The following is a 14,354-nucleotide window of genomic DNA, read 5'->3' as shown; positions in this document are numbered from 1 at the left end:
AAAATGTTTTCACACTTATTTCTAATATAATTGAAAAAAACATCATTTACATCCTGTCCAGTTGGCAGTCTGGTAGCAGTGAAAAAACATCTTCATTTAAGGTTATATGTCTATGTCCTGATTAGGAATGGGAATGTTATTATAATTGATGGTTAATTCACTTTTGCTTATCTTAGGTTTGATTTCTTTAACAATTTTTTGTTTTTTATTCAGAATGTTATGAAATCAGCTTATTCATGATTGGATTTATTTTTATTTTTCAGTGTTTGTATGGTGTCTATTACTTAAGTTTAATGATCGGTCACATTTATCTTAACTGCACATACTATTATATCTCCTCAAACCAAATGAATGTCGAAGTTTTTTTTTCTGTATCAACCTCTGGTGCTTAGACTGGGTTTGATGCTCGTTTTGCAATCAATTGTACCCTCAGGGATCACTACCTATTAATTAAGTACATCAAGCGTAAACTCTTGAAGGAAATGCTTTCTCTTAGAGCAGCACTAAGCCTGTGTTCTTTGTAATGTAATCATTAAATGTTTGGCTTACATGTTTTCTCAAGCCATTTATTGCAAAGTCCTCTTATTCCCGCCCGCTTCTCCCATCAATTGCTGTTGTTTATAGTGTAATACAAACCATAGCCATGATCACATGCAGGAACATACAGCATAGGTATGAAAAATGTTGGTCCACATTTGAGAGGTACCTCAGTTTCTCAAATGCTAACTTCACTTTAGAGATGGGATGACTGGATGAGATAAGCCTTACTGAGGGGAGATGCCACTGTCTCAGAAAGGAAATGGGATGATCCATATTTATTAATCACATACAGTATCAATGGTAAACATTGTTGGGGGCTTAAAATCACTTGAATCATAAACACTTTAAGGATTGTTTCTTATTTTTCATGTTCTTAATAGTATCATATAAAGCAAATTATAATTGCAAATGTTAAAAAAGAATTCAAAATTTTTCATGCAGGAACCTCTAGGTCTGGCAGCTCCTCACGGGCTCAGGGTCCAGCTGGTGGTTCTACCGGATCAGGGCGGCAGAGTGTTCCAGGTTCTCAGACAGACGTGGCTCCCGGACAGAGGACACAGCTCCAACAGCAAGCTCAGATGTCAGCAGCCAGGCCAGGGCAGCCAGGTGCCACGGCAACCACCGGCCCTCAGCAACAGCCCCAAACCCAGGGACAAAACGCTGGCATGGGGCAGGGCCAGGCCAAGCCAGGGCAAATGGGACCAGCAGGTGGACTTTTGGGACCAAATAGACAAACAGGCCCAACAGGAACCACACCACCAACCATGGTAAGTGAAACCAAATAAGAGACAGATTATAGATAAGAACATGTGCCATGTTGATTCAGAGTGAAATAGTTGCATGATGGGAATAGAATGTGGTACTAAAACGATAATGGAAGACAGAAAGAAATTGACCTCCCAGGAGGAGGAGACAAATGTGTGTGTGTGTGTGTGTGTGTGTGTGTGTGTGTGTTTAGACATATGATTTATGACTTGTGTGCCCTATTCAGTCCTCTTCAGGGACTTCTTTGGTCCCTTTGAATATGGCTTCCCCATACAATTACACCTGCGACTGATTTTCAAGTCTCTCGTTTCACTGCACCCCTGGCTCTGTGTACGAGATTCCCCAAACATCACTGATCCCTGCATACCCCTCACATTTTGTTTAATTTTATTTGCTCCCTACATTTCGCTCTGTCCTCTCCATGTACAGTGAGTGTGTGTGTGTGTGTGTGTGTGTGTGTGTGTGTTTAAACATATGATTTATGACTTGTGTGTCCCATCCAGTCATTGCTTGACCCTTCATTCCAGCAAAATTCCAGTTTCGTACCAGCAAGTCTCTTTGACTCTGATTTCTGTCCATCCTACTATGATCTTTACATAAAAAATTACAACCAGAAACGTCAAGTTGTCTGTGTCTTGGTTTAGATGCTTTTTCAAATTCTGCTATGCAGTGATAGCAGGATTTCTCAAACTTTGCCTTTGATGCAGCTGCAGATAACTTAATCAGATCACTGTGCGTTTGATGCATATAAAACCTATATTCAACAACTACAGTTATGCAGAAATATGATCTATCCACAAGCAATCATTCATAGTAAATCGATCCGTCTTATATGGCACTCTCATTACCTTGCTTTTAAAGCATTTGACACTAGATTTTACAGTCACCTAATCACACACCAACGGCTGCAGCGCTGCCATGTAAGCTGCAAAAAAGGCAATTGGGAGAAACTGGGGTGTCTTGCCCAAGGAGATGGGCAGGACATCTCCGATCAGCAGGCAAACAGAAGAAACTGGGAATAACCTCTTGATTGGCGGGTTGCTCACTCTACCAATTAAGTCACAACCATCCCCAACATAATTCCATATACATGTATTTTCCTTTTAGTCTAAAACTGTTTATGATGTTTCAAATGTAAATCACGGTGGTCTGTGTTCCCTCACATTGCTGAATATTGCTCACGAGTTTTATATCGCTGCTTTGTTGAATTTATCAACGGGACACAAAAGCGGTGACATTTGGTCTAATGATGAATCATACATATTTGTTTTTCATATTTCTTTTCTGAAAGCTCTGCAGAGGAAGTGTTGTCAGGAAGCCATAAACAGGCATTTTGATTTGTCATGTGATTGTTATTCAATATGCATAAGCAATCACTTATGTCCATCATTTAATTAAAAGAATTGATCAGGTGGCAAATGATTAAAATGATTAAATGCTGCATCATGATGCAGAACCTGCTGGAAAGTTAACAGGGATTCAGAAGGGAATTAAAGGTACAAAGTATTACCTGATTATTTGCCATTAGTCCAGTGTCTAACCCTCACCCTAGTCCAGTGTCTGTCCAACATTTCAAATGTATTTAAACAAGTGGGACATAAAGCTTTACAGAAAACAGACAGCAATGTGTAAAAAAAAGATTTGTCGCCCCAGAGAACACAAGCCAGAGAGAAATCAGAACAGAGTGAATACTGGGATGCACTTCTTGTGTCCAAATTGTAAAACCTGTTTAGGGCTGTATCAGAATGGGGCTTGTTTGTGTGCTTTATAAAGATATCCTCTCACAGTGCTGAGCCACTGTCTTTCCGACAGACTTCAGGACAAAGTAACAGACGCAGCAAAACAAATGAACACTGTGGAACTGTAAAACTGTCCAAAGCTGTCCAATGAAAAGGAGAAATTTATGCTGTTGATCAGTGCTTCCTTATCTCACTGAGTTGATAGAGTTTGTTCAGTCATCATGAGGTAATAACTGAAGCTTGTGGGAACCTCTTTGCCATGACTCCTTTTATGTGATGACAGGATAGTTGCCACCAGATGCTACAATACTGTAGTCACCCAGACACCCTCTTTAGTTTATTAGCTTATTGCATGAAATATTAGACTTTGGCATTGATAGCCTGCGGTCATCAAAGGTTTGCAAATACACATTTACACATCTTCTAAATGACCCTCACCAAATGTTCCAACAATTTGCATTTCAAACCTCATCAAATAATAATGTGAAATAAGCAGATTATACATAGCCTATGTTCCTCACAATGAACTGTGGTCCGAAACATATTTAACTACTTGAAAACAGCAGCCATTATTTAGGTACCTATTTGCAATAATCAACTCATAAATACCAAAATTCAAACATAATGATGTTGTGTTGAAAAAAAACTACATAAAATTATGTGATAAAATAGCATGTTTTAAAATTAATTTAAGGGTTATTTGCTTTCTTTTTTGCACACGTCAAAGTAAAATGCTGAAATCTGTATTAGTGGGGGTAGTGGATGTTATTTGACAGGAATCATGACCCCTGTTCTTCATTCTTCTGATCTGTGTCATTCATCATTCATATTATTTAGTAAATTGACACCATTTACAAGGGGAGAAGCTTAATAGATATTTGTAGTGTTTTATTTTTTTCCAGTCTCTTCTCCAGTAATGCTTGCTTTTCTTCCTGTAAAATTCCTCTCTGTCAACTCTGTCACCCAGACTTTGAGAAAATAGAGATGAATAGAGATGAGATACCCCTCCCTTCCACAGGAGAGCAATTTTCCCCTGTTGTCCCAAATTATCAACAGTTTTACTGATGGGAAATGGTAAATACTGAGGTGTTTGTTTCGAAATGATTAACGTCTTGCTTTCCTTTTTCATTCACTCCTGCTGTTTCGTATCTTTTTTTCTCTGTGACCGCAGGCCAAGATTGACACACCTCCAGTAACTGCCATCGGAGCAAAGGCAGCCCCTGTAATGGCTCCAAAAGCAGCCCAGCCCCCACTGACAGGCATAGGTGCAGTATGCTCATTATATACATATATGCACATGCAAGCCCATTCAGAATGTAAATTATGGTCAAAACTGCAAGCCCACACACACATATACACACACAGACACACACACACACACACACACACACACACACACACATACATGTAGACATGCAGGCATGCACACTCACACATGCATCTTTTAACATCTATTTCTTGCCAGCTGCTGTGCTGCTGTCTATTATGTAACCAGTCTGTTTTATCTAATATGAGATTAATCTTTGAATAATCCAATGATAGAAAATACTCAGGTTGATTATATTTGTTGGCATCCAACTTACTTGAGTTTGCTCCAGTTAAGTATTGCTTCAGTTAACTATTATTTAGTTTAGTTACATATCATGAAATTTAGTTAATTTTGTTTCAGGAAATATTTAGTGAACAGGATAACAAACATATACGTGTGCGTGTGTGCATGTGTGTGCATGTGTGTGCATGCATGTGCGCGTGTGTACTTGAGGTTGCACATGCATGAGTGCAAACACATACTAATGAAAGATTCAAGAGGTTTACTGTCATATATCTTGTGATTCAGCCACCCTCAGGTTGCTGCCCCAGCATGCAAGAGCATAAAAGATGGTACTGGCCATCACAGACACATAAAACATTCACAGTATTGTCCGGCAGATGTTGAAGGACCCCAGCTGCCTCAGGAAGTCAAGACAGCTCTTGCCCTTGTTGTAGATTGCATGAGAGTTTTCCTGTCCAGCTCAGTTTGCTATCAATGTGGATGCCAAAGGATTTGTAGTCTTCCATAATGTTCACATCATCATGTATTGACTTATTATATGTATTGACCCTCTAAAATCCAGAATCAGCTCCTTTGTCTAGGGTATGTTAAGCTGCAGATGGTCCTGTTCACACCAAGACATAAAGGAGTCCACAACAGTAGCCTGACTCATCACAGAATAGAATACAGTCATTTGGCAGACGCCTTTAACCAAAACAACTTTCTGTGGAGATAACTGTGATTGAATCCAGGACATGGGAAGCATGCACTCTACCACTAAGCTGCACATCCCCCCCCCAACAACACCCAAGTCATCAGAAAATATCTGGAGGTTGCAGGACTCAGCACTGTGTCTGAAATCAGAGGTGTAGAGCGTGAAGACGACCGTCCCTTGCGGTTCCCCAGTGTTGCAGACCATTCGCTCTGACCCACAGTTGTTGTAGGCATACATACTGGTCTGCCAGTGAGATGGTCCACAATCCAAGACATGAGGAAAATCTCTGCCTGCATGAATAACTACTAAGCACCAAGAAAAGATGGCCTGATGGTGTTTGAATGTACTAGAGAAATCAAACACATGACTCACAGTGCTCCTAGTCTGGTCCAAGTGGGCATAGGTGTGATCTATCATGGGCTAGAGCTAATATAGGATGAACCTCTCAGAAGTCTTCATTTCATGGGACAGGCCAGAAGTCCCAGGAGACACTAAGGCATGTCATCTTAGGAAACGCGATGATGCAAGACGGCCTCCACAGTAGGTGGACCCTCTGTAGACGAAGGGTCATCCTGAAAATATGGCAAAGAATACCAGCAACCTGTGCAGCACAGGCTTTAAGAACACAGGCCTCAAACCATCTGGTCCTGCAGACCAGCCTAGGTGGAGTTTACTCAGCCGTCTCCAAACCTGGTCCTCAGTGAAGGTGATAGGTGGAGAAGGGGGTGATAGAACTAGCAGCACAGGCAGTATAGGAAGTAAGTAAATTATTGCACGGTAATAATTCATGCAAGCAATGTGCAAATAATTACTAGCCAAGAAAAATAATAACTAATCATTATACATTGAGGAGAAGCGAAAGTGGTTCTTGTGCGATGCTAGCAGTCATTGGTGGTATGTAGTGTGGAAGAAGGTCAGGAGTCTGACAGCCAGTGAGGAAAAATATTTTTAAGTTTCTGTGTGAGTGCTTTCGCACTCCGAGATATGAAGGCAAACGTGTGTGAAAAAGAATACATCTGAAAGTCCGATTGGTATTGATGCACTTTCTGTAAACCAATTCAGGATTTTTCTTAATTTTCCTTCATGTTTAAGAGGCGGTTTGTTGGTTATCATCTTGCCCCTAAGCCTTCCGTGATGTTAGTAATTTGCTGGGACAACAGGCAATCAGGGAGGATGTCTCAATTCCTGATAGAGGTGACAAAACCCCAACAAAGAAAATCTTGCATAGAAACACATAGAGCTTTTCACTGATGACCTGAAGAAAAAACAGGGAAATTGGCTGCAGAAGAGGGCAGGAGAAGCACAACTGCACTATGGATATGCTTTATTGCCTGATTGGTAATAAAGAGTCAAATAACTAGTCGGCAGGAGGCATGTGACTCTTCTCATCACAATTTTTTGATTTATCAGTTTAGGTGCTACCACCTCAACCTATGCTTCCATCTTTGATTTCTCTCCCCTATGTATTGTCACCCACATTGTTGTCTGCAGGTTCCAAGGCTGCTCCCCGGCCAGGAGGCATAGGTAGTGCAGCAGCAGGTCAGCCTGGCATGGAGGGAGACAGCATGTTGTCCAAGATCCTGCCGGGAGGAGCTGCTGAACAGGCTGGAAAACTAGGAGAAGGTATGTCTAACAATACCTTCATATAAGATAATTTTATGAATTTTAATGGAAATAGAATACCTAACTATATTACAGAATTTTAAACTATACAAGTATATTTTGAATATATTATATTAACGCATGGGCATTGCGAATGAAGAAATTAGTCCCTCTACAGTGAGAAATGTGGAAAAAATCTAGAATTAAACAAAAGAATTTGAAATCATTTCCTGAATTACAAAAGTTACTTTTAAGAAAAAAGTACAGACGTTTCATTGGCAAAAATACTTAAACTGTCAAAAGTAAAGGTAATAATTTTGCAGACTGTACCTCATTAGTGTTTAAGTGTACTCCCTGATAAGTTTTTAGAATGAAGTTTTATATGTTGCACATATAAGTGTTTCTAAATGTACAAACATTATAAATGTTGTTTATATTTCAATAAAAAGTTTGTTAGAGTTTACATTTTTTTCTTGATAACACAGTATATATAACTATACTATTCCTTCGCCGGGGATAGGCAAAGTTATATTGATGTTCAATAATACATGTAAACCGTTTGTCTAAAACCCATAATTTCATCTCACATCTTCTCTTGTCCATTAACCCTCAGCTATCTCTGGATTTGGCAAGAAATTCACCTCTTTCTTCTAAAGTGCTAAGTTTAAGGTATGGAATTATTTCATTTCCTTTCTACTATTTGCGCATAAGTAAATGGCTGACCCGACTTTGTTAAATGTGAAGGCAAGTATGACAATAAAAACACTGAAAAAGAGAAAAAGTAAATATGAGACACATAAAGGATTATTTTTCGATATCTCGTGGTTTGCAATTACAGTTAAAAAAAACCTCAGAGAGCTGTTGGTTAAAAATCAGCAGGGAAGTCGGCAAAGACTTTCAGTGTGTTGTGGGTGTACTCCTGTAGGTGGAAGACGGTAGGCATTTTCCAAATTTTCAGTTAGAACATGGTGAGTTTTGTCAAAACCCTTGAGTATATTTCATGTTCAAGAACAGTTGGGAAACATGCTGAAAATGACAACCAAGCCATTTCCATACTCTGTATGATGCTCGTAAAGAAAGTAATATAGTAACTGCTCAGAGATGTACTGACCAACATCGTTAAATCTTGTTGTGACAAGTGGAATTTTTTTGCAGATGATTCCATTATTCTTTGAGAGGTGGACAACTACATCAAATTCACTAAGGAGGAAGTTACTGATGACAAACTCCCTTTTATGGACTGCTTAGTATATATTCTACAGAACACAAGGATCTACATTGGGGCCAAAAAGTATTTAGTCAGCCAACAATAGCGCAAGTTCTCCTACTTAAAAAGATGAGTGAGGCCTGTAGTTTTCATCATTGGTGCATTTATGAAAGAACGAATGGGGGGAAATAATGCAGGAAATCACATTGTAGGATTTTTAATGAATTAATTGGGAAATTCCTTGGGAAAATATGTATTTGGTCACCTACAAACAAGCAAGATTTCTGTCTCTCACAGACCTGTAACTTCTTTAAGAGACTTCTTTTACCATAGGAATGAAACCAGAGGTCCAACATATTAGAAAAGCCCAAAGATCAGGAAAGCCTGACAGAAACTGCCAGAAGACGGTTTACGGAACAGAGGGGGATAGACATAACACAAGGACATTGTAGTACATTGCAAGTATTTCAAAAAACTTCAGAAGTGTACCAAAATATTGGTACATTTAAAATGCCACAATGCCCTGAGACAAATCTGCTCTAAGGGCAGAGCACCCAGACACAAGATCTCTCCTGGGGTGTATGGTGGTAAGCGCAATGAGGATCGTGATGACCTCTACATTGGTGAGACAAGCTCTGCAAAAACGGACAGCCCAACACTGGAGAGCCACCTTTTCAGGGCAGGACTCCACGGTCCACTTCATCTGAAGGACAGGGGCCACTCATTTAAAGACAGCAATGTCTGCATTCTGGCCAGAGAAGACAGGTGCTTTGAGAGAGGAGTCAAAGAGGCCATGTTTGTCAAAGTGGAAAGACCGTCAATGAACAAAGGAGCGAGTCTTAGACACAACCTTTCACCTACATAAAATTTGATGCTGCAAGCCATCCCAAGACAAATCAATACACACTTACCAGATCCATCTGTACACTGCAAACCACCAAGAAATACTAACAACCTGAGCCAGGCCCGGGGTACTATTGCCTAATTGTCAGCCCAAGCAAACCAACAGGTTTCTCCTGCTTTACACAATATATACAGTAGCCTAACAATTACCTATTCAGGTTCTAACGCAGATGAGTTTGTTTGGAATCTGTACTTTTGCTCTCACAAACAACAGACTCATGATGATGCACATATTAACATAAATCCATTTAATCTAGCTTCTGCAAAACAACTCACTTATAAACCTTACAAATCATCTGCCAAACCCGGCCATTTTAAACTGGACATTCCCCGCTGTCTACATCTTCAAGAAAAAAACGAAGTCAAGATTTGACAATGATTTGCTATGACTTGGATGACTGAGAGCTTTCATAGACACATTATTTCAGATAAGATTTAAGATAATATGTTATTGATCATCATAGGGGAAATTCGAGTTTACTGTACTTGTATGTTTATATGTTCCCTTGTGCCAGCATGGGTTCTCTGGGTTCTTCTACTTCCTTCTATTGACATGAAGTATGTCAAATGAGAACTCTCAATAATACTATTAGCATGAACATGAGAGTTAATGGTTGTATGTCAATATAGCTCAAATCATATAGGCAATGGACAAATAAATGAATGTCATTCTGTAGAAATAGTGTTAGTTATTAACGCTGTACCCTTGCATTTCCAGAATTATGTTGTATCATCAATTCACGAGGCCTTGTACCAGAAAAACCTATGAAGTTCCCCTTGCTTTTGACTACTGACAGAGAGAGGAAGGAAAGAGAGGGGAGGACAGAGAGAAGAGCTGAGCACACTGGTGAGGACCTCATTTAACATGTAAATACTGGCAGGACTGAAAGGTAAATCCAAATCTACAGAATGAGCACCAAAAACGTTTTCTAAACAGGTTCTGCTTTGATGCCAGACTTCTACCCAGTCTTCAGAATGAAATGGGATGGACAGACTATAACGGACTATATGAACTGTCCATATAGTATTAAATCTGCTCATTAAAATAAATGTTTAAGATGACATGAGGCTATGATGTCTGTTTCGGTGTTTTAAGCACTTCAAGTTTAATACATTAGAGCTTCCTAGTTATAATTACCACTTGGATCTTGAAGTTAATTATGCACATTTTCAAAAAGGTATGGGTGGATGTCCCTATTAGCGAAAAAACTTGCTGTCTCACCCTGTTCTTGCTTCCTCTTGCAGCCAACAAGGACTAATCCTGCAGATACTTCATCAGGCCTGAGCACCCACTGGCAGAGAGATCACACTGCTCTCTCTGGCAGGCAGACAGTAAGTGTCTGGTATTTTTCACCTAAAGTTTATCACATGGACAGCTCTGCCCTCTAGATTCAGTTTTACAAAATTGAAATCGAAGTGTCTGTTTATCTTTTGTTTCAAAGTGTCGCTTGCAGCACAACAACTACGAGAGTTCAAAAATTGCTTAAACGATTGAATAAATATGAAGGTCAGAAAGCTGGATTAAATGTCCAATTGTGTCAGTATGTCACCGGCAGTATTGGTGTATAATTTGGTGAAATATAGGTCATATCACTATAATACATATCAATTTTAAGATGTGAATTTAATATTGCGGTACAGATGCTGAAGAACCTGAAGTTGTTTATGCAGACTTTCCATCCTCTCATTCATTGAATGCACAGTTGGGAATTGTCTAGCCAGATGATTTTATGGATATGAATGCTAATTATCTAAATAACATGAACATATTTCAACAGGATCAGGTTTCTATTAGTCAAATTTGCTTCAAAATCCACATCCACATGTGACAAAGCAAAAATCATGTTGACCTGCTTTATGCAATTAAATACCCTGTAGAACTGGTTGAGGATTATTATGATGCAGAGGAATTGATTGTAGCTTGAAATAGAAAGAAAAATTGAATGCAGGATATTTCTAAAGAGGCACATGGGGAAAATAACCAGAGGACAGGATGTAGGCTTCATTTTTATGATATTTCTGGCCAAATGATTTCCTGAGACAAGGTGAAATAAATTTAGAAAGAAGGAAATATTACGGCGAGGTTCAAGTGTTACAGGAGACAGTGGGGTAATTTGATTTCTCAATGTACTGACTTTGATGGATGCGATAGATAAAAACTTCTCAAATCTTAGAGGTTCGGTCACTTTGGAGTTAGACTTACCTTTCTAATATTAGAAAAATAGATTGTTTTAGCCATTTAAACTTTGAATTGACATTATTCATCATAAATTCCCGGAAAGCTCTTCTCAATAGCCGATTTGTTTCCCCCGCCATTGATACAGGCCTTAAGCCATTGTTTGCTGTTATAAAAAGTGCAGTTCTATGTAGAACAGTGAAACCAGTGTACTGAAAACCTTTTTTGAAATACATTAGGGGTCAACTAAATGCAAAAATTGTGCACAGAGGTTGGAAATTCCTAGCTGAGCATGGCAACACAGTTTGAATTACGAAGACAACCTGTGGAGTGACCGTTTTGGTAATAAAAGAAAGAACACATTAAATAAACAAAATGAAGATCAGTAGCCCAAAAACAGCAATTGTAGTGTTTTCAACTAGGTCTCGGGAGATCTGTGAGTTGAACTTGCAGGGGGAACAAGCCGAAGGAAAATTCAGCCTGATTTAAAAATCAATTTTTCTAATTAAATAAATCAATAAATAAGTCTTAGGGGCACCAAATATTGACAATCTGCAACAAATCCAGCTTTTTATTTAGGATGACTATGAAATGAATACACCAGCTTGTCAATGTGTTACCTAAAATGATGAAAAAGGGTTTAGATAAATCAAGATTCCTAAAATTGCTGTTATAATGGTCATAAATTATTTCATAAAATATGGCAGAGAGTGATTATGAGCTGTTTCATTTTAGTGTTGTTTGGCTAAGAGGAATTCTTTATTCTTGGTTGATATATTCTTGGACCTTTAATAAAGGTATAAGCTATTAAAAGGTTTCATATTTATACTTAAAAACCATCTCTAGGAAAAATTGGACATTGAGAAGGCCAGGTATACTGATATCACCATGAGACTTACAGCTGAGATTGATTGGTCCTCTCTTAATTAAAATGACATTGGTATTCATGTCTGAGTGATTTTTACTTTTGAGAGTTACTTTCTCTCAGCCTCTTGGCAATGCAGTGGATATTAATATCACAGAAATAATAGACGGCCTATCTAAGACAGAACCCTACAGCAGTCAGTCATATAAATAAGGTAACAATGTTCTGTTTGACATGAATTGCCCAAACCCTGTGTTGAAAGATGCACATCTGCTCTGCCCAGTATAGGAAATTAATTGGTCAGTGAAACCATACCATGTAATGCAGAAAGTATCTAGCTAAAAATACAAAAAATATCTCAAACTTTCTAAATTCAAGAAAAAAAAAGCTTACATCAGGTATAGTATATGTTCTAAAGGATTTCAATAGTGGTTACTAATAATTCAATCTGTCATCCATGACATAGTGAGCAATTACAATGTTGACAGAGGGACAATAACATAGATTTCTTTCGTTGTATTGGGAAATTCATTACCAGATAAACATAATGTAATAGGGTAAGCGAGGTTCATATGATATCTCACACTAAGCTCAGGACTTAATGACTCTCATTGGGGGTCACCAACATGTCCATTGACAGTCCTTATGCTAGGACTGTGAGGATGTGGGACAAAAAGCCAGTGGGTCAGGGGGGGATGTATCACAAAAATACCAAGTAATAGGATTGGAACATCACTCATGGTATACACAGTTGGTTTTTTTGGCAAATAGATCCTAGATTCCTCACACTTGGATGATATATGTAAAATATAAAAAACATTTTAAAAAATCAGAGTCTACGATACTGTGCAAAACTCAGAGTAAAAGCCATTCAGACTCAGTCTATCGTCTTCATATTCCTATTTTTCTATTTTTGAAACATGCTTTGTCAGAAGTCCATAACAGCACTAAGCCAGTTGCATCGCTGCCTGTGTTATCCAATCGCTTGTATCAATCATGTGTGTCACAAACTTGAAGAGGCAGCTGGGACAGGAAAAAAAACAGCCAATCATTTCAGAGAGTATGGAACTGATTGATGAAGCGCAGCCATGCAAAGGTAACTTAATCAGAAATATCAAATAGGATCAGAACTAGACTATGAGCTCTGCAGAGATTTCTCTCCCTCTCAGTCACTGAGAGTGGACCCGATCATATTGACCATCTCTTCCCAAAATATTAGCTCTTCATTTTTTAGTGAGCTATTTTGAGATATTTTTTCCATTTCCGCTCTGATAACAACATCACAAAAGTCAAGAAGGTTTAAATATAACACACCAAACAATGTAGGGATGATTTTCAAAGAAAATAATTGTCCTTTTACTTAGTCTATTTTTATCCTGCTCTTTATAGACATTTGATTTTCAAACAATTGCTAAGAGACAAGCTACTGAATGAAAAACAATACTAAATAAAAAGTGTTCAGTGTGTGGTTGGGCCCATAAATACAGAAGCAGCCATGCCTGGAAAATATCCTTCTTGGTTTTCATTTGAAGTGGTAATATGGTTATGGTGGGCTTGAAAGCTGCTTGTACATGATGGGGGCATGAAATCAGTGGTGTTGCTGTTATGTTTCAAGTTTTATGTCCCATAACAGATAATCTCCTCGCCTGGGTTATCATTGTTTTCCACCACAGGCGATGAAAACAGCCTAATAGAATGACCACTGGTTAGCAAAATGTATTGGGAAAATAGAATCAAGTTGATCCATGCACCAAGAAACAAGTTAAAAGGATTTTTTATCTCCCATGACGGTTTATGCACAAGGCTCCTCCTCAGATTTAAGTCTTGAGCTGAACTTGCCGGAAAGCCCAGCGCTGACTAACTGCCACATGTGACTGCTGCCAGAAAATCCTCCCACACTCCTGCTCCTGCTGTCAAACATTGCCTTCAGTCTCTCTCACTCTATATCCATGAGTGGCCTCCTCCCTATGTCCAGTGTCTCACCCACTCTTTCTTTCGCTCTCATTTTTTCCATTCATTGCAGTGATTCCCCTTCTTCTGACACATTTACACTATTCATGCTTCCTCTTCAATCTCTCCCCACAGAGGAGAAAACTGCAGTGCCTCACTAGCTCAGTCATCGCCGTTTCTTCGGTCCCTCTAAATGTGGCTTCACCATACAATTACACCTGCGGGGGATTTTCCATTCTCTCGTTCCACTGCACTCCTGGCTCTGTATACGAGAATTTTAATGTTAAAAGAGGAACCAGTATTCCCCAAACATCAAACATCTCTGGTCCCCGCATACCTCTGACCTTTGTTTAATTTAATT

At 38.9% G+C, this 14,354-nt stretch overlaps 1 protein-coding gene across 4 annotated transcripts in view; it reads left to right on the top strand.

Moving 5' to 3' along the window:
* bsna (bassoon presynaptic cytomatrix protein a) overlaps positions 1-14,354 on the top strand; it is a 110,180-nt gene that overhangs the window by 79,398 nt on the left and 16,428 nt on the right. For all 4 annotated transcript variants that reach the window (XM_086159951.1, XM_086159953.1, XM_086159952.1 and 1 more), the window contains exons 10-15: positions 982-1,307; positions 4,216-4,309; positions 6,782-6,913; positions 7,506-7,561; positions 9,721-9,849; positions 10,248-10,334. In XM_086159951.1, coding sequence (XP_086016077.1) covers positions 982-1,307; positions 4,216-4,309; positions 6,782-6,913; positions 7,506-7,546 — 593 coding nt within the window. In that variant the 3' untranslated portion in view covers positions 7,547-7,561; positions 9,721-9,849; positions 10,248-10,334. The remainder of the gene's footprint in view (positions 1-981; positions 1,308-4,215; positions 4,310-6,781; positions 6,914-7,505; positions 7,562-9,720; positions 9,850-10,247; positions 10,335-14,354) is intronic.

The sequence above is a fragment of the Fistularia commersonii genome, chromosome 14 (genome assembly GCF_037954325.1).
Source record: "Fistularia commersonii isolate RoL2024-O1a breed Wild chromosome 14, RoL_Fcom_v1.0, whole genome shotgun sequence".
Taxonomy (NCBI): domain Eukaryota; kingdom Metazoa; phylum Chordata; class Actinopteri; order Syngnathiformes; family Fistulariidae; genus Fistularia; species Fistularia commersonii.
The sequence above is the reverse complement of the archived record's forward strand: the minus strand, read 5'-3'. Positions and strand labels throughout refer to the sequence as shown.